Source organism: Salmo salar, chromosome 12, assembly GCF_965601325.2.
Source record: "Salmo salar chromosome 12, fSalSal1, whole genome shotgun sequence".
Taxonomy (NCBI): Eukaryota; Metazoa; Chordata; class Actinopteri; order Salmoniformes; family Salmonidae; genus Salmo; species Salmo salar.
The window spans coordinates 7,114,565-7,136,381 of record NC_138302.1 but is presented as its reverse complement, the minus strand read 5'-3'; the positions used below and the strand labels follow the sequence as shown (position 1 = coordinate 7,136,381).

At 43.7% G+C, this 21,817-nt stretch overlaps 1 protein-coding gene across 1 annotated transcript in view; it reads left to right on the top strand.

Moving 5' to 3' along the window:
• The window catches only part of LOC106564020 (uncharacterized), a 41,440-nt gene extending 19,838 nt beyond the window's left edge, over window positions 1-21,602 (top strand). Inside the window, exons 3-6 of the mRNA XM_082958396.1 lie at window positions 15,490-15,743; window positions 16,210-16,307; window positions 16,443-16,620; window positions 20,278-21,602. Of these exons, the coding sequence (XP_082814522.1) occupies window positions 15,490-15,743; window positions 16,210-16,307; window positions 16,443-16,620; window positions 20,278-21,431 (1,684 nt within the window). The 3' untranslated portion in view covers window positions 21,432-21,602. The remainder of the gene's footprint in view (window positions 1-15,489; window positions 15,744-16,209; window positions 16,308-16,442; window positions 16,621-20,277) is intronic.
• The last annotated feature ends 215 nt before the right edge of the window (window positions 21,603-21,817 follow it).

Below are 21,817 nucleotides of genomic sequence, written 5' to 3'. Positions count from 1 at the left end.
TCTAACAGAGTGGCTTTAATAGTCTGGTCACATCTAACAGAGTGGCTTTAATAGTCTGGTCACATCTAACAGAGTGGCTTTAATAGTCTGGTCACATCTAACAGAGTGGCTTTAATAGTCTGGTCACATCTAACAGAGTGGCTTTAATAGTCTGGTCACATCTAACAGAGTGGCTTTAATAGTCTGGTCACATCTAACAGAGTGGCTTTAATAGTCTGGTCACATCTAACAGAGTGGCTTTAATAGTCTGGTCACATCTAACAGAGTGGCTTTAATAGTCTGGTCACATCTAACAGAGTGTCTTTAATAGTCTGGTCACATCTAACAGAGTGTCTTTAATAGTCTGGTCACATCTAACAGAGTGTCTTTAATAGTCTGGTCACATCTAACAGAGTGTCTTTAATAGCCTGGTCACATCTAACAGAGTGTCTTTAATAGTCTGGTCACATCTAACAGAGTGGCTTTAATACTCTGGTCACATCTAACAGAGTGGCTTTAATAGTCTGGTCACATCTAACAGAGTGGCTTTAATAGTCTGGCTTTATTAGTCTGGTCACATCTAACAGAGTGGCTTTAATAGTCTGGTCACATCTAACAGAGTGGCTTTAATAGTCTGGTCACATCTAACAGAGTGGCTTTAATAGTCTGGTCACATCTAACAGAGTGGCTTTAATAGTCTGGTCACATCTAACAGAGTGGCTTTAATAGTCTGGTCACATCTAACAGAGTGGCTTTAATAGCCTGGTCACATCTAACAGAGTGGCTTTAATAGTCTGGTCACATCTAACAGAGTGGCTTTAATAGTCTGGTCACATCAAACAGAGTGTCTTTAATAGTCTGGTCACATCTGACAGAGTGGCTTTAATAGTCTGGTCACATCTAACAGAGTGGCTTTAATAGTCTGGTCACATCTAAGAGTGTCTTTAATAGTCTGGTCACATCTAACAGAGTGTCTTTAATAGTCTGGTCACATCTAACAGAGTGTCTTTAATAGTCTGGTCACATCTAACAGAGTGTCTTTAATAGTCTGGTCACATCTAACAGAGTGGCTTTAATAGTCTGGTCACATCTAACAGAGTGGCTTTAATAGTCTGGTCACATCAAACAGAGTGGCTTTAATAGTCTGGTCACATCTAACAGAGTGGCTTTAATAGTCTGGTCACATCTAACAGAGTGACTTTAATAGTCTGGTCACATCTAACAGAGTGGCTTTAATAGTCTGGTCACATCTAACAGAGTGTCTTTAATAGTCTGGTCACATCTAACAGAGTGTCTTTAATAGACTGGTCACATCTAACAGAGTGTCTTTAATAGTCTGGTCACATCTAACAGAGTGTCTTTAATAGTCTGGTCACATCTAACAGAGTGGCTTTAATAGTCTGGTCACATCTAACAGAGTGTCTTTAATAGTCTGGTCACATCTAACAGAGTGGCTTTAATAGTCTGGTCACATCTAACAGAGTGGCTTTAATAGTCTGGCTTTAATAGTCTGGTCACATCTAACAGAGTGGCTTTAATAGTCTGGTCACATCTGACAGAGTGTCTTTAATAGTCTGGTCACATCTAACAGAGTGGCTTTAATAGTCTGGTCACATCTAACAGAGTGGCTTTAATAGTCTGGTCACATCTAACAGAGTGTCTTTAATAGTCTGGTCACATCTGACAGAGTGTCTTTAATAGTCTGGTCACATCTAACAGAGTGGCTTTAATAGTCTGGTCACATCTAACAGAGTGGCTTTAATAGTCTGGTCACATCTAACAGAGTGTCTTTAATAGTCTGGTCACATCTAACAGAGTGTCTTTAATAGTCTGGTCACATCTAACAGAGAGTCTTTAATAGTCTGGTCACATCTAACAGAGTGTCTTTAATAGTCTGGTCACATCTAACAGAGTGTCTTTAATAGTCTGGTCACATCTAACAGAGTGGCTTTAATAGTCTGGTCACATCTAACAGAGTGGCTTTAATAGTCTGGTCACATCTAACAGAGTGGCTTTAATAGTCTGGTCACATCTAACAGAGTGGCTTTAATAGTCTGGTCACATCTAACAGAGTGGCTTTAATAGTCTGGTCACATCAAACAGAGTGGCTTTAATAGTCTGGTCACATCTAACAGAGTGGCTTTAATAGTCTGGTCACATCTAACAGAGTGTCTTTAATAGTCTGGTCACATCTAACAGAGTGTCTTTAATAGTCTGGTCACATCTAACAGAGTGGCTTTAATAGTCTGGTCACATCTAACAGAGTGGCTTTAATAGTCTGGTCACATCTAACAGAGTGTCTTTAATAGTCTGGTCACATCTAACAGAGTGGCTTTAATAGTCTGGTCACATCTAACAGAGTGTCTTTAATAGTCTGGTCACATCTAACAGAGTGGCTTTAATAGTCTGGTCACATCTAACAGAGTGGCTTTAATAGTCTGGTCACATCTAACAGAGTGGCTTTAATAGTCTGGTCACATCTAACAGAGTGTCTTTAATAGTCTGGTCACATCTAACAGAGTGGCTTTAATAGTCTGGTCACATCTAACAGAGTGTCTTTAATAGTCTGGTCACATCTAACAGAGTGGCTTTAATAGTCTGGTCACATCTAACAGAGTGTCGTTAATAGTCTGGTCACATCTAACAGAGTGGCTTTAATAGTCTGGTCACATCTAACAGAGTGGCTTTAATAGTCTGGTCACATCTAACAGAGTGTCTTTAATAGTCTGGTCACATCTAACAGAGTGTCTTTAATAGTCTGGCTTTAATAGTCTGGTCACATCTAACAGAGTGGCTTTAATAGTCTGGTCACATCTAACAGAGTGTCTTTAATAGTCTGGTCACATCTAACAGAGTGGCTTTAATAGTCTGGTCACATCTAACAGAGTGGCTTTAATAGTCTGGCTTTAATAGTCTGGTCACATCTAACAGAGTGTCTTTAATAGTCTGGCTTTAATAGTCTGGTCACATCTAACAGAGTGGCTTTAATAGTCTGGTCACATCTAACAGAGTGGCTTTAATAGTCTGGCTTTAATAGTCTGGTCACATCTAACAGAGTGTCTTTAATAGTCTGGTCACATCTAACAGAGTGTCTTTAATAGTCTGGTCACATCTAACAGAGTGTCTTTAATAGTCTGGTCACATCTAACAGAGTGGCTTTAATAGTCTGGTCACATCTAACAGAGTGGCTTTAATAGTCTGGTCACATCTAACAGAGTGGCTTTAATAGTCTGGTCACATCTAACAGAGTGTCTTTAATAGTCTGGTCACATCTAAAAGAGTGGCTTTAATAGTCTGGTCACATCTAACAGAGTGGCTTTAATAGTCTGGTCACATCTAACAGAGTGTCTTTAATAGTCTTTTCACATCTAACAGAGTGTCTTTAATAGTCTGGTCACATCTAACAGAGTGGCTTTAATAGTCTGGTCACATCTAACAGAGTGTCTTTAATAGTCTGGTCACATCTAACAGAGTGGCTTTAATAGTCTGGTCACATCTAACAGAGTGGCTTTAATAGTCTGGTCACATCTAACAGAGTGGCTTTAATAGTCTGGTCACATCTAACAGAGTGTCTTTAATAGTCTGGTCACATCTAACAGAGTGTCTTTAATAGTCTGGTCACATCTAACAGAGTGGCTTTAATAGTCTGGTCACATCTAACAGAGTGGCTTTAATAGTCTGGTCACATCTAACAGAGTGGCTTTAATAGTCTGGTCACATCTAACAGAGTGGCTTTAATAGTCTGGTCACATCTAACAGAGTGGCTTTAATAGTCTGGTCACATCTAACAGAGTGGCTTTAATAGTCTGGTCACATCTAACAGAGTGGCTTTAATAGTCTGGTCACATCTAACAGAGTGGCTTTAATAGTCTGGTCACATCTAACAGAGTGGCTTTAATAGTCTGGTCACATCTAACAGAGTGGCTTTAATAGTCTGGTCACATCTAACAGAGTGGCTTTAATAGTCTGGTCACATCTAACAGAGTGGCTTTAATAGTCTGGTCACATCTAACAGAGTGGCTTTAATAGTCTGGTCACATCTAACAGAGTGTCTTTAATAGTCTGGTCACATCTAACAGAGTGTCTTTAATAGTCTGGTCACATCTAACAGAGTGTCTTTAATAGTCTGGTCACATCTAACAGAGTGGCTTTAATAGTCTGGTCACATCTAACAGAGTGTCTTTAATAGTCTGGTCACATCTAACAGAGTGTCTTTAATAGTCTGGTCACATCTAACAGAGTGTCTTTAATAGTCTGGTCACATCTAACAGAGTGTCTTTAATAGTCTGGTCACATCTAACAGAGTGTCTTTAATAGTCTGGTCACATCTAACAGAGTGTCTTTAATAGTCTGGTCACATCTAACAGAGTGTCTTTAATAGTCTGGTCACATCTAACAGAGTGTCTTTAATAGTCTGGTCACATCTAACAGAGTGTCTTTAATAGTCTGGTCACATCTAACAGAGTGTCTTTAATAGTCTGGTCACATCTAACAGAGTGTCTTTAATAGTCTGGTCACATCTAACAGAGTGTCTTTAATAGTCTGGTCACATCTAACAGAGTGGCTTTAATAGTCTGGTCACATCTAACAGAGTGGCTTTAATAGTCTGGTCACATCTAACAGAGTGGCTTTAATAGTCTGGTCACATCTAACAGAGTGACTTTAATAGTCTGGTCACATCTAACAGAGTGTCTTTAATAGTCTGGTCACATCTAACAGAGTGGCTTTAATAGTCTGGTCACATCTAACAGAGTGGCTTTAATAGTCTGGTCACATCTAACAGAGTGGCTTTAATAGTCTGGTCACATCAAACAGAGTGGCTTTAATAGTCTGGTCACATCTAACAGAGTGGCTTTAATAGTCTGGTCACATCTAACAGAGTGGCTTTAATAGTCTGGTCACATCTAACAGAGTGGCTTTAATAGTCTGGTCACATCTAACAGAGTGTCTTTAATAGTCTGGTCACATCTAACAGAGTGTCTTTAATAGTCTGGTCACATCTAACAGAGTGTCTTTAATAGTCTGGTCACATCTAACAGAGTGGCTTTAATAGTCTGGTCACATCTAACAGAGTGTCTTTAATAGTCTGGTCACATCTAACAGAGTGTCTTTAATAGTCTGGTCACATCTAACAGAGTGGCTTTAATAGTCTGGTCACATCTAACAGAGTGGCTTTAATAGTCTGGTCACATCTAACAGAGTGGCTTTAATAGTCTGGTCACATCTAACAGAGTGGCTTTAATAGTCTGGTCACATCTAACAGAGTGGCTTTAATAGTCTGGTCACATCTAACAGAGTGGCTTTAATAGTCTGGTCACATCTAACAGAGTGGCTTTAATAGTCTGGTCACATCTAACAGAGTGGCTTTAATAGTCTGGCTTTAATAGTCTGGTCACATCTAACAGAGTGGCTTTAATAGTCTGGTCACATCTAACAGAGTGGCTTTAATAGTCTGGTCACATCTAACAGAGTGTCTTTAATAGTCTGGTCACATCTAACAGAGTGGCTTTAATAGTCTGGTCACATCTAAGAGTGGCTTTAATAGTCTGGTCACATCTAACAGAGTGGCTTTAATAGTCTGGTCACATCTAACAGAGTGGCTTTAATAGTCTGGTCACATCAAACAGAGTGTCTTTAATAGTCTGGTCACATCTAACAGAGTGGCTTTAATAGTCTGGTCACATCTAACAGAGTGGCTTTAATAGTCTGGTCACATCTAACAGAGTGTCTTTAAGGGAATGGTATGGTCATGTCTTATAGAGTTTGGTTTGAGATGTTACAATCGGTATATAGGCACCTATAACGCCCCATACTAGTGGACGGGACTCTTAGTCAAACAACAAGAACAACCAGAACATCAGGACATCAGAACACCTTAGTAGCTCTCAGCCGGTGTATCTGGTAAGACAATTTCACATTCTAAATTGGTCAAAAACTGGGAGGCTCTTTTTGTTGCATTTCCTGTCTCTGTTAAAAAAAGGTTTTCCCTACAGGATGTTTCTGATCTACAATCACATGCAGGACCTGGGGAAGTGAGAATGATGAAAGAAAGGTTCCAGGTTTTACTGTATTTGCGGAGAAATTTTGTGCAAAAAAGTGTGTAAACCCTACAGAACAGATTGACCCTGATGGGCTGTGAAGACCGAATGGTAAGCTGCTGTACTGCTCTGAACAATGTTCTGAAGTCTATTTTCCCCAGGGTGAAAGCTGCTCTGCTCCAGCCTCTGGTGGGGATCCTGCACAAACTGCAACCAGCCTACTGGGTGGTGGTGAAAGACCTGAGATGAAGGCATTTGAACCAGCAGATGTGGACTGGACCATACCAGGTGTTGCATGATTACACCCCCACTGCTGTTCGCGTAGCTGAGAGGTCTACTTGGATCCACTCCAGCCACTGCAGGAAGGTGCCATACTGCCCACCAGACCCTGAGGATGGAGGACCCGAGACGCCGGAAATCACCGACTAGGTCGCTATGGGAGAATCAGGCCCAGACTCTATGCATTGTTTTTTTTGCTTTTTTTGTCTTGAGCCTTCTCATTACAGTTGCCATATGGACAGTGACTCAAGGACAACCTCCTGGAAGAAGGACAAAATGGTAGATGACCGTTCAGTCTCATGGCGGGACTTAAATAACAGCCGCTCCAGCCAACGGGAAGCTCAGGACAGGAGTCCAGCAAACAATAACAGCCCCAATAACAATAACCGCCCCCTGTTGTTAAAGAAGACGGAGACGTGATCACTGTCCTCTTTGTACAGATTTAGAGTGTACTTTTGTATAATGTTTAATTGTTTAAATTATTCCCTTAAAACCTGTTGGGGCTACAGGTTAGCAATGAACCCCGAGTCGGGATTGCTAACAAGGCTGGAAATTCAAAACATCAAAAATCTAATAATTTCAATTTCTCAAACAATCAACTATTTTACACAATTTAAAAGATAAACATCTCCTTAATCTAACCACATTGTTCGATTTTCAAAGAGGCTTTACGGCAAAAGCATAAAGTTAGATTATGTTAGGACAGTACATAGCCACTAAAGTACAAACATCCATTTTCAATTCAAGGTCAGGCGTCACCAAAAGCAGAAACCAGCTAGAATTATGTACTAACCTTTGTCAATCTCCATCAGATGACACTCCTAGGACATTATGTTATACAATACATGCATTTTTTGTTCCATCAAGTTCATATTTATATCCAAAAACAGCATTTTACAGTAGCGTGAAATTCAGATTTTTTTCTTCTCTGAAATGCTTCCGGTGAACATAACAAAATTACTATTCGAAAACATTGGTAAATTATAATATTGTCATTCAAAGAATAATATATTATCATCTCGTAATTGCTACCGAATGGCCAGATCTCAAAATAACTTTACTGGGAAATCACATTTTGCAATAAACGGGGTGTTATGCTAAGAACACTAAGCTATGCTATACAGTTAGCATCATCTAAAATCGATAATAACATTGTAAATATCCCCTTACCTTTGATTATCTCCATCAGAAGGCAGGCATCCCAGGTCCGGAAGGCATCCCAGGTCCGGAACAAATGTGGTTTCTTTTGACAAAGTTCATAATTTATGTCCAAATAACACCAAGTACTTAGCGTTCACTATGCTCCCACAAAACGTGGTGGGGGGAGTGTAAAATCACGCCGAAAAGCAAAAAAAAACTAGTAAATAATCTATTTATGTTCGTTCAAACATGTCAAATGTTGTTTAGCATTAATCTTTTGGTCCATTTTTAACGTTAAACATCAGTAATATTTTCACACAACCTATCCTATGTCTAGATAAACAATGATGACAAACTCACGCTTCTCAGATTTATGCGCAGGCGCAAAAAAATGAAGTGATGACATGTCAACTTCCTTGGATTCTAATTTGCTCTCTGTTTATCATAGACGCTTCAAACAACTTTATAAAGATCGTTGACATCTGGTGGAAGCCGTAGGTGTTGCGAAATGAATCCTTTCTCACTATGGTATCTATAAAACAATGACACTAAATAGTACAGTCACAAAATTCACATTTTTTTGGGATCTATTTTTCACAGGTTTTTGCCTGCAATATGAGTTTTGTTATACTTACAGACACCATTCAAACTGTTTTAGAAAATTCAGAGTGTTTTCTATCCGAATGTGTTAATAATATGCATATCCTAGCTTCTGAGTTGGTGTAGGAGGCAGTTAAAAATGGGCACATATTTTTTTCAAAATGTCTCAATACTGCCCCCGAGCCCCAACAGGTTTTAAGAATGTTTTGCACCATATGAAGGTGAAGTGAATTGGGAAGTGAATTGGGAAAGTGAATTTGGAAAGTAAGAAATTCACATTTGAAATGGTTTGGAGGGTGGATCATGCAACTGTGTCTGACTGTTGTTTTAGTCGTTGTATCGGTTTTGCTGCTCATCCTCACGTTGAAGTTTTTCTGCAATGTGTGTTTGAAACTGGTTCACAAATTCAAGGTCACATGTGATGTTAACTGTTGCCATGACAAGGGCCAGAATGCAGGATGTGAAGGAAGAGCTACCTTTTACTGCTGAAGACAGTGATGTTTGACCTGTTGCATACTTAGAAATGCGTCTGTTGCAGACAGGTTTGTCCTCACGAGGTCGGGTCAGTGGGATATTGTCTGAAGGCCCAGACTCTGTGATTGCTGAAAGGATCCACTGGGCTGTCATCAGCAGACACTGTTACAACTGTGTATGGTATGTGTAGAAGGTCAAAGGTTTTAAACTCAGTGGAACAAGAGAAGCCATTTTACAAAGACAATGTACTAGTGTGAGAATGCCCTCTCCTAAAATGTTTCATGTTTTGCGTGTTTGAAGTTCTGCTTAGATTATGACATAATTGGCTTACATTATGAACTTACATGCACTGTTTTATGTGTTAAATGTTTGCTTGTTGATGTCTATGAAGAGACAGCATTGAATGGTATAAACTGTATGTATCCTTGGGTTGTGCAGGGGACCGGGTATCATGACCACCGTCTTCTCAGACCAATTGGCAGAATGCCCAGAATATGTTTTAGAGGAAACAGTGCTCAGTTTCTTTTGGAGGCAAAGCACACGCGATAATGACCAGTCACAATGTAGGAATTATTTCCTTTAAGCTTCTTGTTTAGTGACTACATTGTTCATTATGTGGAGATAAATAATTGAATAACCCAAAGGAAGGCGATTTACTATTGAAGACGTCATGCCATCTAAGTCTTTCTATTGTGACCTTTTACATATGGTGTGAATTTGTCTTATTATTTTATAGAAGATTGTATCTTCTAAGAGGGGAATGTGATAGAAATCACGTATTTACCTTTTGTTTAGTATTAATAGTTAATAGTTATGCTGACAAATAATAAATACTTCTTTTTTTTTACTGCCAATGCTGTGCTTCTGAGAAAGGATGTTTCATCTCTTCCACATTCACTCCCCGCAGCTGGTCTGGACGTGTAGTCAAGGACATGGGATAGAGATCAGCTGGTCTGGACGTGTAGTCAAGGACATGGGATGGAGATCAGCTGGTCTGGACGTGTAGTCAAGGACATGGGATAGAGATCAGCTGGTCTGGACGTGTAGTCAAGGACATGGGATGGAGATCAGCTGGTCTGGACGTGTAGTCAAGGACATGGGATAGAGATCAGCTGGTCTGGACGTGTAGTCAAAGACATGGGATAGAGATCAGCCAGTCTGGACGTGTAGTCAAGGACATGGGATAGAGATCAGCCGGTCTGGACATGTAGTAAAGGACATGGGATAGAGATCAGCCAGTCTGGACGTGTAGTCAAGGACATGGGATGGAGATCAGCCGGTCTGGACATGTAGTCAAGGACATGGGATAGAGATCAGCCAGTCTGGACGTGTAGTCAAGGACATGGGATAGAGATCAGCCGGTCTGGAGGTGTAGTCAAGGACATTGAATAGAGATCAGCCGATCTGGAGGTGTAGTCAAGGACATGGGTTAGCGATCAGCCGGTCTGGAGGTGTAGTCAAGGACATGGGATAGAGATCAGCCGGTCTGGAGGTGTAGTCAAGGACATGGGCTAGAGATCAGCCGGTCTGGACGTGTAGTCAAGGACATGGGCTAGAGATCAGCCGGTCTGGACGTGTAGTCAAGGACATGGGCTAGAGATCAGCCGGTCTAGACGTGTAGTCAAGGACATGGGCTAGAGATCAGCCGGTCTGGACGTGTAGTCAAGGACATGGGATAGAGATCAGCCCGTCTGGACGTGTAGTCAAGGACATGGGATAGAGATCAGCCCGTCTGGACGTGTGGTCAAGGACATGGGATAGAGATCAGCCCGTCTGGACGTGTGGTCAAGGACATGGGATAGAGATCAGACGGTCTGGGCGTGTAGTCAAGGACATTGGATAGAGATCAGCTGGTCTGGACGTGTAGTCAAGGACATGAGATAGAGATCAGCCGGTCTGGACGTGTAGTCAAGGACATGGGATAGAGATCAGCTGGATGTGTAGTCAAGGACATGGGATAGAGATCAGCTGGTTGTGTAGTCAAGGACATGGGATAGAGATCGGCTGGTCTGGACGTGTAGTCAAGGACATGGGATAGAGATCAGCCGGTCTGGACGTGTAGTCAAAGACATGGGATAGAGATCAGCTGGTCTGGACGTGTAGTCAAGGACATGGGCTAGAGATCAGCTGGTCTGGACGTGTAGTCAAAGACATGGGATAGAGATCATCTGGACGTGTAGTCAAGGACATGGGGTCGAGATCAGCCGGTCTGGACGTGTAGTCAAGGACAATGGCTAGAGATCAGCCGGTCTGGACGTGTGGTCAAGGACATGGGGTAGAGATCAGCCGGTCTGGACGTGTGGTCAAGGACATGGGCTAGAGATCAGCCGGTCTGGACGTGTAGTCAAGGACATGGGATAGAGATCAGCTGGTTGTGTAGTCAAGGACATGGGATAGAGATCAGCCGGTCTGGACGTGTGGTCAAGGACATGGGCTAGAGATCAGCCGGTCTGGACGTGTAGTCAAGGACATGGGATAGAGATCAGCTGGTTGTGTAGTCAAGGACATGGGATAGAGATCAGCTGGTCTGGACGTGTAGTCAAGGACATGGGATAGAGATCAGCCGGTCTGGACGTGTCGTCAAGGACATGGGATAGAGATCAGCCGGTCTGGGTGTGTAGTCAAGGACATGGGATAGAGATCAGCTGGTTTGGACGTGTAGTCAAGGACATGGGCTAGAGATCAGCTGGACGTTTAGTCAAGGACATGGGATAGAGATCAGCTGGTCTGGACGTGTAGTCAAGGACATGGGATAGAGATCAGCTGGTCTGGACGTGTGGTCAAGGACATGAGATAGAAATCAGCCGGTCTGGACGTGTAGTCAAGGACATGGGATAGAGATCAGCTGGACGTGTAGTCAAGGACATGGGATAGAGATCAGCTGGTTGTGTAGTCAAGGACATGGGATAGAGATCAGCTGGTCTGGACGTGTAGTCAAGGACATGGGATAGAGATCAGCCGGTCTGGACGTGTAGTCAAAGACATGGGATAGAGATCAGCTGGTTTGGACGTGTAGTCAAGGACATGGGCTAGAGATCAGCTGGACGTGTAGTCAAGGACATGGGATAGAGATCAGTTGGTCTGGACGTGTAGTCAAGGACATGGGATAGAGATCAGCTGGTCTGGACGTGTAGTCAAGGACATGGGCTAGAGATCAGTTGGACGTGTAGTCAAGGACATGGGATAGAGATCAGCTGGACGTGTAGTCAAGGACATGGGCTAGAGATCAGCCGGTCTGGACGTGTAGTCAAGGACATGGGATAGAGATCAGCCGGTCTGGACGTGTCGTCAAGGACATGGGCTAGAGATCAGCCGGTCTGGACGTGTGGTCAAGGACATGGGCTAGAGATCAGCCGGTCTGGACGTGTAGTCAAGGACATGGGATAGAGATCAGCTGGTTGTGTAGTCAAAGACATGGGATAGAGATCAGCTGGTCTGGACGTGTAGTCAAGGACATTGGATAGAGATCAGCTGGTCTGGACGTGTCGTCAAGGACATGGGATAGAGATCAGCTGGTCTGGACATGTAGTCAAGGACATGGGATAGAGATCAGCTGGTCTGGACATGTAGTCAAGGACATGGGATAGAGATCAGCCGGTCTGGACGTGTAGTCAAGGACATGGGAGTCAGCGGCGGACGAGTCAGGCTGGGTGGCGCTGGCGGACATGAACAAACAAGAACAACAACAACAACAGAACAAGGCTCCGGGCAGCCGAGCGGAAATGGAGGAAAACTCGCCTCCCTGCGGACCTGGCATCCTTTCACTCACTCCTCTCTACATTCTCCTCTTCTGTCTCTGCTGCTAAAGCCACTTTCTACCACTCTAAATTCCAAGCATCTGCCTCTAACCCTAGGAAGCTCTTTGCTACCTTCTCCTCCCTCCTGAATCCTCCTCCCCCTCCCCCCCCCCCTCCTCCCTCTCTGCGGATGACTTCGTCAACCATTTTGAAAAGAAGGTTGACGATATCCGATCCTCATTTGCTAAGTCAAACGACACCGCTGGTCCTGCTCACACTGCCCTACCCTGTGCTTTGACCTCTTTCTCACCTCTCTCTCCAGATGAAATCTCGCGTCTTGTGACGGCCGGCCGCCCAACAACCTGCCCACTTGACCCTATCCCCTCCTCTCTTCTCCAGACCATTTCCGGAGACCTTCTCCCCTTCCTCACCTCGCTCATCAACTCATCCTTGACCGCTGGCTACGTCCCTTCCGTCTTCAAGAGAGCGAGAGTTGCACCCCTTCTGAAAAAACCTACACTCGATCCCTCCGATGTCAACAACTACAGACCAGTATCCCTTCTTTCTTTTCTCTCCAAAACTCTTGAACGTGCCGTCCTTGGCCAGCTCTCCTGCTATCTCTCTCAGAATGACCTTCTTGATCCTAATCAGTCAGGTTTCAAGACTGGGCATTCAACTGAGACTGCTCTTCTCTGTGTCACGGAGGCTCTCCGCACTGCTAAAGCTAACTCTCTCTCCTCTGCTCTCATCCTTCTAGACCTATCTGCTGCCTTTGATACTGTGAACCATCAGATCCTCCTCTCCACCCTCTCCGAGTTGGGCATCTCCGGCGCGGCCCACGCTTGGATTGCGTCCTACCTGACAGGTCGCTCCTACCAGGTGGCGTGGCGAGAATCTGTCTCCGCACCATGCGCTCTCACCACTGGTGTCCCCCAGGGCTCTGTTCTAGGCCCTCTCCTATTCTCGCTATACACCAAGTCACTTGGCTCTGTCATATCCTCACATGGTCTCTCCTATCATTGCTATGCAGACGACACACAATTAATCTTCTCCTTTCCCCCTTCTGATAACCAGGCGGCGAATCGCATCTCTGCATGTCTGTCAGACATATCAGTGTGGATGACGGATCACCAGCTCAAGCTGAACCTCGGCAAGACGGAGCTGCTCTTCCTCCCGGGGAAGGACTGCCCGTTCCATTATCTCGCCATCACGGTTGACAACTCCCTTGTGTCCTCCTCCCAGAGTGCTAAGAACCTTGGCGTGATCCTGGACAACACCCTGTCGTTCTCCACTAACATCAAGGCGGTGACCCGATCCTGTAGGTTCATGCTCTACAACATTCGCAGAGTACGACCCTGCCTCACACAGGAAGCGGCGCAGGTCCTAATCCAGGCACTTGTCATCTCCCGTCTGGATTACTGCAACTCGCTGTTGGCTGGGCTCCCTGCCTGTGCCATTAAACCCCTACAACTCATCCAGAACGCCGCAGCCCGTCTGGTGTTCAACCTTCCCAAGTTCTCTCACGTCACCCCGCTCCTCCGCTCTCTCCACTGGCTTCCAGTTGAAGCTCGCATCCGCTACAAGACCATGGTGATTGCCTACGGAGCTGTGAAGGGAACGGCACCTCCATAACTTCAGGCTCTGATCAGGCCCTACACCCAAACAAGGGCACTGCGTTCATCCACCACTGGCCTGCTGGCCCCCCTACCTCTGAGGAAGCACAGTTCCCGCTCAGCCCAGTCAAAACTGTTCGCTGCTCTGGCACCCCAATGGTGGAACAAGCTCCCTCACGACGCCAGGACAGCGGAGTCAATCACCACCTTCCGGAGACACCAGAAACCCCACCTCTTTAAGGAATACCTTAAAGATAGGATAAAGTAATCCTTCTAACCCCCCCCCCCCCCCCCCCCCCCTTAAAAGATTTAGATGCACTATTGTAAAGTGGTTGTTCCACTGGATATCATAAGGTGAATGCACCATTTTGTAAGTCTGCTAAATGACTTAAATGTAAATGTAATGTAAATGGACATGTAGTCAAGGACGTGGGATAGAGATCAGCCGGTCTGGACGTGTCGTCAAGGACATGGGATAGAGATCAGCTTGAAAAACAGATGGACCTGTATTGTTTCAATATATCTTTCACCTGAGTAACCTGGTCACACGGCATAAGACAAAAGAGCCTCTGAGAAGTGACCACAGTTCTTCAGCCCATCCTGTTATTTTACTATCTTCCAAGGGCACAGCTGTGGGTGAGCTAGAAGAGAACGGAGGCTAGCTTGGTAGAGAAGGGAGTAAAAACGGAACTAACGTTAACACTTGTTTGTCCGCTATGACCCGATACACTTGGCCACGAGAAGAAAACAAGGTAGCTTATAATTGCCCTGATCTGCCAGGGAGCGGTGGAAGCAAACATGACTAAGGTCTGATCTGCCAGGGAGGGGTGGAAGCAAACATGACTAAGGTCTGATCTGCCAGGGAGGGGTGGAAGCAAACATGACTAAGCTCTGATCTGCCAGGGAGGGGTGGAAGCAAACATGACTAAGCTCTGATCTGCCAGGGAGCGGTGGAAGCAAACATGACTAAGCTCTGATCTGCCAGGGAGGGGTGGAAGCAAACATGACTAAGCTCTGATCTGCCAGGGAGGGGTGGAAGCAAACATGACTAAGCTCTGATCTGCCAGGGAGGGGTGGAAGCAAACATGACTAAGCTCTGATCTGCCAGGGAGGGGTGGAAGCAAACATGACTAAGCTCTGATCTGCCAGGGAGCTGTGGAGGCAAACATGACTAAGCAGTTCTGTTTCTAAACCCCTTTGTCTCTGTATTATTTTAGCTCATGCTCCATTCACTCTGTGTGCATGTAGTGGCCCTTTGTCCCCTAATTAATAAGTGAATAAATATTTAGTTTAAGTATAACTCTGACTTGTGTGATAAGTTTGTCTCTCCTCATTTGATAATACAAATATAACAACCACACGTTACCCACTCCAGTCAGCAGATGGCGATGTGAGTCTTTCATGTGATGCTTCTTGCGTGAAGTATAATCTAGTGGACGGAACTGGAGGCTTCTTCAATGGCGACAAAAGGCTTCTGATTCAACCAACGCGGTGGTTTGCTAGCGAACATAAAGCTGAAACGTTGAAGATCTTTAGACCTATCTTGTGTATTTTACTCTTAGTGTTTGGAACATAATTCTGTTTACCTATCTACTAGTTCATTACAACGTAATTTGCTTGTTAAATTAGCAAATGTGTTAACTTGATACTGCACTGCACTAGGCTAATCTCCCGGAGCATGAGCTCACTAAGCAAGACGGAGAAAGAAGCTCTGGTGAAAGAAGACGAAGAAGCATTCAGAATGAAAAAGGAGGAAGAGGAGGCTATCACATTGAAAGACGAGAATGGATTGGAAGAGGAGGCTATCTCAATAAAGGAGAAAGAGGAGGAGGAAGACGTTTTGGGAGTGAAAGAGGAGGAGACTGAAGATCCGATTACCAGCAGTGAGTATTGTCTTAAAAACAGGGGTACAAACTATGCGGTTGTTGAACTAATGTGTGGTTTTAAATGGTCATTCTACTGAAGTTCTACACTTGAATATGTTGTTTTGTACTGTAGGAATTGTTAAAGGTGCAATCTGCCATTGGTACATATATTTTTGGGACTTTTCAATTAGATCTATTGAATTCTCCATATGGTCTACCTTAAAGTACACTAAATCTAATATAACAGGCTTTTGAAATATAATATTGGAGCATCATTTATACTTAAAATATCAAAGGGACACAAAAGGCACCCATTTAGTGGAACGATCCTTTTACATTCACAACACAAACAATATTTTATAAAATCATGATGAATGTGGCCATTTTAGGCCCTTTTTAGACATATTAATGCCTCTTGTAAGACTCTGTGATTGCAATAAAAAGTCATAAGTTTACCATCTGTTTGATGTTCTCATTTACACAGGAGAGAGACATGACTATTGTGGATCCTTTGGGGAGCATCAACAACATCCTGATGCTGACGAGGCAGAGAAGAGTCTCTCCAGATCAGAACACCAGATGGTACAGCTTGGTCTGGTCTAGCATACAGCTTGTTCTATCAGGGTCTGGGCTGGGTTTCTGTAAAGCACTTTATGACAACAGTGGCATCAGCATCCATAATGATATGTGTCTGTGTCCCCTCTTTATGGTTACCAGGACAACGCTAGGGCTTCCACCCTCCCGGAGTCCCCGTGTCGTGCCTCTCCCGGTAGCACCTTACTGCTGGGTATGAAGAGGTTGTCTGTGCTGCTGGTGGACTGCAGGAAAACAACGGGGCTGAGTGGAACTGTTAGAGGAGGAGAAGAGAAGAAAGGATCAGATTTGACACATCAAAGTAAGTGCTGTAGTTTAGTTTGAAGAAATACAATAGATCTGTCCACTGGTATCTGTTACCAGGACAACAAGCAGAGTTCTGTTAGTTGACATGAAGATAGACTGGTGGATATGGATGTTATGAATATTATAACACTGAAAAAGGATTCTGCCAATGAACAGAGAGAAACCAATAGACCATATAAAACCTTGATGAAAGTTAGATTTAGAGAGAAAGTTTCAAGATGATCTGATGTAAGGTGCATGTTTTACAAAAACCTTTCCTTAAAATATTATGGATGTTATTGTCTGTCCCAGTCAACCCCCCCTGTCTTTACAAGACTCTAGGACACACAAACTAAACTCAAGACACTTCAACCGATTGAGCTATACAGAAGGTACCAGTTGGATAGTTCCATCTGTGACGTTTCAAGCTAGCTGTGGAGTGAATTTACGGCACGTTCTTACCTCCGTTACACATGTTCAGGTTGACTTATCCACGGAATCGACCATATATGAACGCTGCCCTGCATCCCCACCATCACACAATTACAATGTATAAAATATTTAAAAAATAAACATCAAGCCTTTTCATACCTTATAATATGGCTTTATATTTGTACTGAACAAAAATATAAACCCTCACTGCAACAATTTCAACGATTTACAGTTCATATAACGCAATCGGTCAATGTAAATAAATTAATTAGGCCCTGATCTATGGACTTCACATGACTGGGCATGGGCGTAGGCATTGGTGGGCCTGGGAGGACATAGGCCCACCCACTGGGGAGCCAGGCCCAGCCAATGAGAATTTGTTTTTCCCCACAAAAGAGCTTTATTACAGAGAGAAATACTCCTCAGTTTCATCATCTGTCCGGGTGGCTGGTCTCAGACGATGTGGAGGTCCTGGGCTGGCGTTGTTAAACGTGGTCTGCGGTTGTGAGGCCAGTTGGATGTACTTCCAAATTCTCTAAAACAACGTTGGAGGCGGCTTTTGACTGGTACTGTACATTAAATTCCCTGGCACCAGCTCTAGTGGACATTCCTGCAGTCAGCATGCCAGTTGCACGCCCCCTCTGAGACATCTGTGGCATTGTGTTGTGTGACAACTGCATATTTTAGTGGCCTTTTATTGTCCCCAGCACAAGGTGCACCTGTGTAATGATAATGCCGTTTAATCAACTTCTTGATATGCCACACCTGTAAGGTGGATGGATTATCTTGGCAAAGAATACATGTTCACTAACAGGGATGTAAAATTTGTGCAGAATTTTGAGAGAAATATTTTTGTACGTATAAAAAAATTCTGGGGTCTTTTATTTCAGCTCATGAAACATGGGACCAACACTTTACATGTTGCCTTTATATTTTTGTTCTGTATAATTGCTATCAGTTTTAGGAACATATGTTGTCATAGTGAGTTCATGAGAATGAAAAAGCCTTTTCAGACTTTTATAATATAAATATATATATATATATATATATATATATATATATATATATATATATATATATATATACTGCTCAAAAAAATAAAGGGAACACTTAAACACATCCTAGATCTGAATGAAAGAAATAATCTTATTAAATACTTTTTTCTTTACATAATTGAATGTGCTGACAACAAAATCACACAAAAATAATCAATGGAAATCCAATGTATCAACCCATGGAGGTCTGGATTTGGAGTCACACTCAAAATTAAAGTGGAAAACCACACTACAGGCTGATCTAACTTTGATGTAATGTCCTTAAAACAAGTCAAAATGAAGCTCAGTAGTGTGTGTGGCCTCCACGTGCCTGTATGACCTCCCTACAACGCCTGGGCATGCTCCTGATGAGGTGGCGGATGGTCTCCTGAGGGATCTCCTCCCAGACCTGGACTAAAGCATCCGCCAACTCCTGGACAGTCTGTGGTGCAACGTGGCGTTGGTGGATGGAGCGAGACATGATGTCCCAGATGTGCTCAATTGGATTCAGGTCTGGGGAACGGGCGGGCCAGTCCATAGCATCAATGCCTTCCTCTTGCAGGAACTGCTGACACACTCCAGCCAAATGAGGTCTAGCATTGTCTTGCATTAGGGTGAACCCAGGGCCAACTGCACCAGCATATGGTCTCACAAGGGGTCTGAGGATCTCATCTCAGTACCTAATGGCAGTCAGGCTACCTCTGGCGAGCACATGGAGGGCTCTGCGGCCCCCCAAAGAATTACCACCCCACACCATGACTGACCCACCGCCAAACCGGTCATGCTGGAGGATGTTGCAGGCAGCAGAACGTTCTCCACGGCGTCTCCAGACTCTGTCACGTCTGTCACGTGCTCAGTGTGAACCTGCTTTCATCTGTGAAGAGCACAGGGCGCCAGTGGCGAATTTGCCAATCTTGGTGTTCTCTGGCAAATGCCAAACGTCCTGCACGGTGTTGGGCTGTAAGCACAACCCCCACCTGTGGACGTCAGGCCCTCGTACCACCCTCATGCCGTCATTACTGACCATTTGAGCAGACACATGGACATTTGTGGCCTGCTGGAGGTCATTTTGCAGGGCTCTGGCAGTGCTTCTCCTGCTCCTCCTTGCACAAAGGTGGAGGTAGCGGTCCTGCTGCTGGGTTGTTGCCCTCCTACGGCCTCCTCCACATCTCCTGATGTACTGGCCTGTCTCCTGGTAGCGCCTCCATGCTCTGGACACTACGCTGACAGACACAGCAAACCTTCTTGCCACAGCTCGCATTGATGTGCCATCCTGGATGAGCTGCACTACCTGAGCCACTTGTGTGGGTTGTAGACTCCGTCTCATGCTACCACTAGAGTGAAAGCACCGCCAGCATTCAAAAAGTGACCAAAACATCAGCCAAGAAGCATAGGAGCTGAGAAGTGGTCTGTGGTTATCACCTGCAGAACCACTCCTTTACTGGGGGTGTCTTGCTAATTGCCTATAATTTCCACCTGTTGTCTATTCCATTTGCACAACAGCATGTGAAATGTATTGTCAATCAGTTTTGCTTCCTATGTGGACAGTTTGATTTCACAGAAGTGTGATTGACTTTGAGTTACATTGTGTTGTTTAAGTGTTCCCTTTATTTTTTTGAGTAGTGTATATAGTTACTATCAGTTTTAGGAACATGTACCCAAAATATTTCACCTTATTTTTTTACTTTACCCAAAATGTCATGACATCAGCGATAGTCAAAATGTTGAAAATGTGTGAACGTCAAAAAAAAAAGAACCCTTTCAACAACGGGGAGGTGTTACTGATGTGCTTTGTGTCTTCGACTTAAAAACTAGTTTTTGACTTATTTTAGGTTTAAGGAAGTGTGTAGGTCACATCTGTATCATACAGCTATGAAGGTTATATATTTACAACCACCTGCTTGATAGGAATCCAGCGATGTCTGTGTCTTGAGTGTCGTAGAACTGTCTGGTGTTTTTGTGTTCTGACTTATAAAACAGAATTACGATTGTTAAAGCTGGCCTCAGATTATTGAACATAATGAATAAAATATGTTTACATTACCTATCAGTAATTACCAGTAAGCTCTACAACATAATTTGTTTTAAAATCACACCAAGATTGTTAAAACTTTGAACAGGTTATTGAGGGATCTGATTTAACCTCCTAGCAAGAGTTGTGGAGGTTTCATTCAGGTCTGTAGTTAAATAAACACTGTGTTTGGCAGGAGAAAGACCAGACTCGGAGGAACCAGAAACGTCCAAACCGACAAAACAACACGACTGCTCCCACTGTGGAAAGAGTTTTACAGAGTTGGGCAACATGAAAAGGCATGAAAGGACACACACAGGTGAGAAGCCTCATCAATGCTCTCACTGTGGAAAGACTTTTACCGAGTTATGGAGCCTGAAAACACATGAGAGAATACACACAGGGGAGAAGCTGTACTACTGCTCCCAGTGTGGAAAGAGTTTTACCCGGTCAGGGCACATGAAAGAACATAAGAGAACACACACAGGGGAGAAGCCATACCTCTGTTCCCAATGTGGAAAGAGTTTTACCCACTTATGTAACCTGAAAACACATGAGAGATTACACTTAGGGGAGAAGCCTTACCACTGCTCCCAGTGTGGAAAGAATTTTACCCGGGCAGGGCACATGAAAGAACATAAGAGAACGCACACATTGGAGAAGCCTTACCTCTGTTCCCAATGTGGAAAGAGTTTTACCCACTTATGTAACCTGAAAACACATGAGAGGTTACACACCGGGGAGAAGCCTTATGAATGCTCTCCATGTGGATTGAGTTTTACCACGTTAGGGTACCTGAAATCACATGAGCAAACACACACAAGAGAGAAGTCTTTCCACTGCTCACAGTCCAGAGAGGTTTTCACCCAGTTAGGGAGCCTGAAAAGGCATGAAAGGACTCACACAATTGAGAAGCCTCATCGTTGCTCTCATTGTGGAAAGACTTTTACCCAGTTAGGGAGCCTGAAAAGACATGAGAGAATACACACAGGGGAAAAGCCTCATCACTGCACTCACTGTGGGAAGACTTTTACCCAGTTAGGGGGCCTGTTAATGCACGAGAGAATACACACAGGGGAGAAGCCTTACCACTGCTCCCAGTGTGGAAAGAGTTTTACCCGGTCAGGGCACATGAAAGAACATAAGAGAACACACACAGGTGAGAAGCCTTATTGCTGCTTCCAGTGTGGAAAGAGTTTTACCCACTTATGTAACCTGAAAACACACGAGAGAATACACACAGGGGAGAAGCCTTACCACTGCTCCCAGTGTGGAAAGGGTTTTAACCAGTTAGGGGTACTGAAACGACATGAGAGAAAACACACAGGAGATAAGAATGTAGGATGTTGAACTGTAGAACATAGGACAGATGCAGGCTGCTGAACAGTAGGATATAGGACAGATATAGGCCTCTGAACAGTGTGTTTTCCATACTGCATGTATTATAGTGATTGTGTTTGTGGATTTGTTTGCTGACTTCACAAAATAAATTTCCATTTTAAATGGGCTAAGTATATTGTATTTTGTATATCGTACTTTGCTCTCATTTTGAGAGAAATAAAATCCAGTTAGAGCAGGGTCTCCCAACTCAGTAGCTCAGATCAGCTTTAATATTAAACATAGATTGTAACCCAGTCCTGGGGGGAAGATCAGCTTTAATATTGAACATAGATTGTAACTCAGTCCTGGGGGGAAGATCAGCTTTAATATTAAACATAGATTGTAACCCAGTCCTG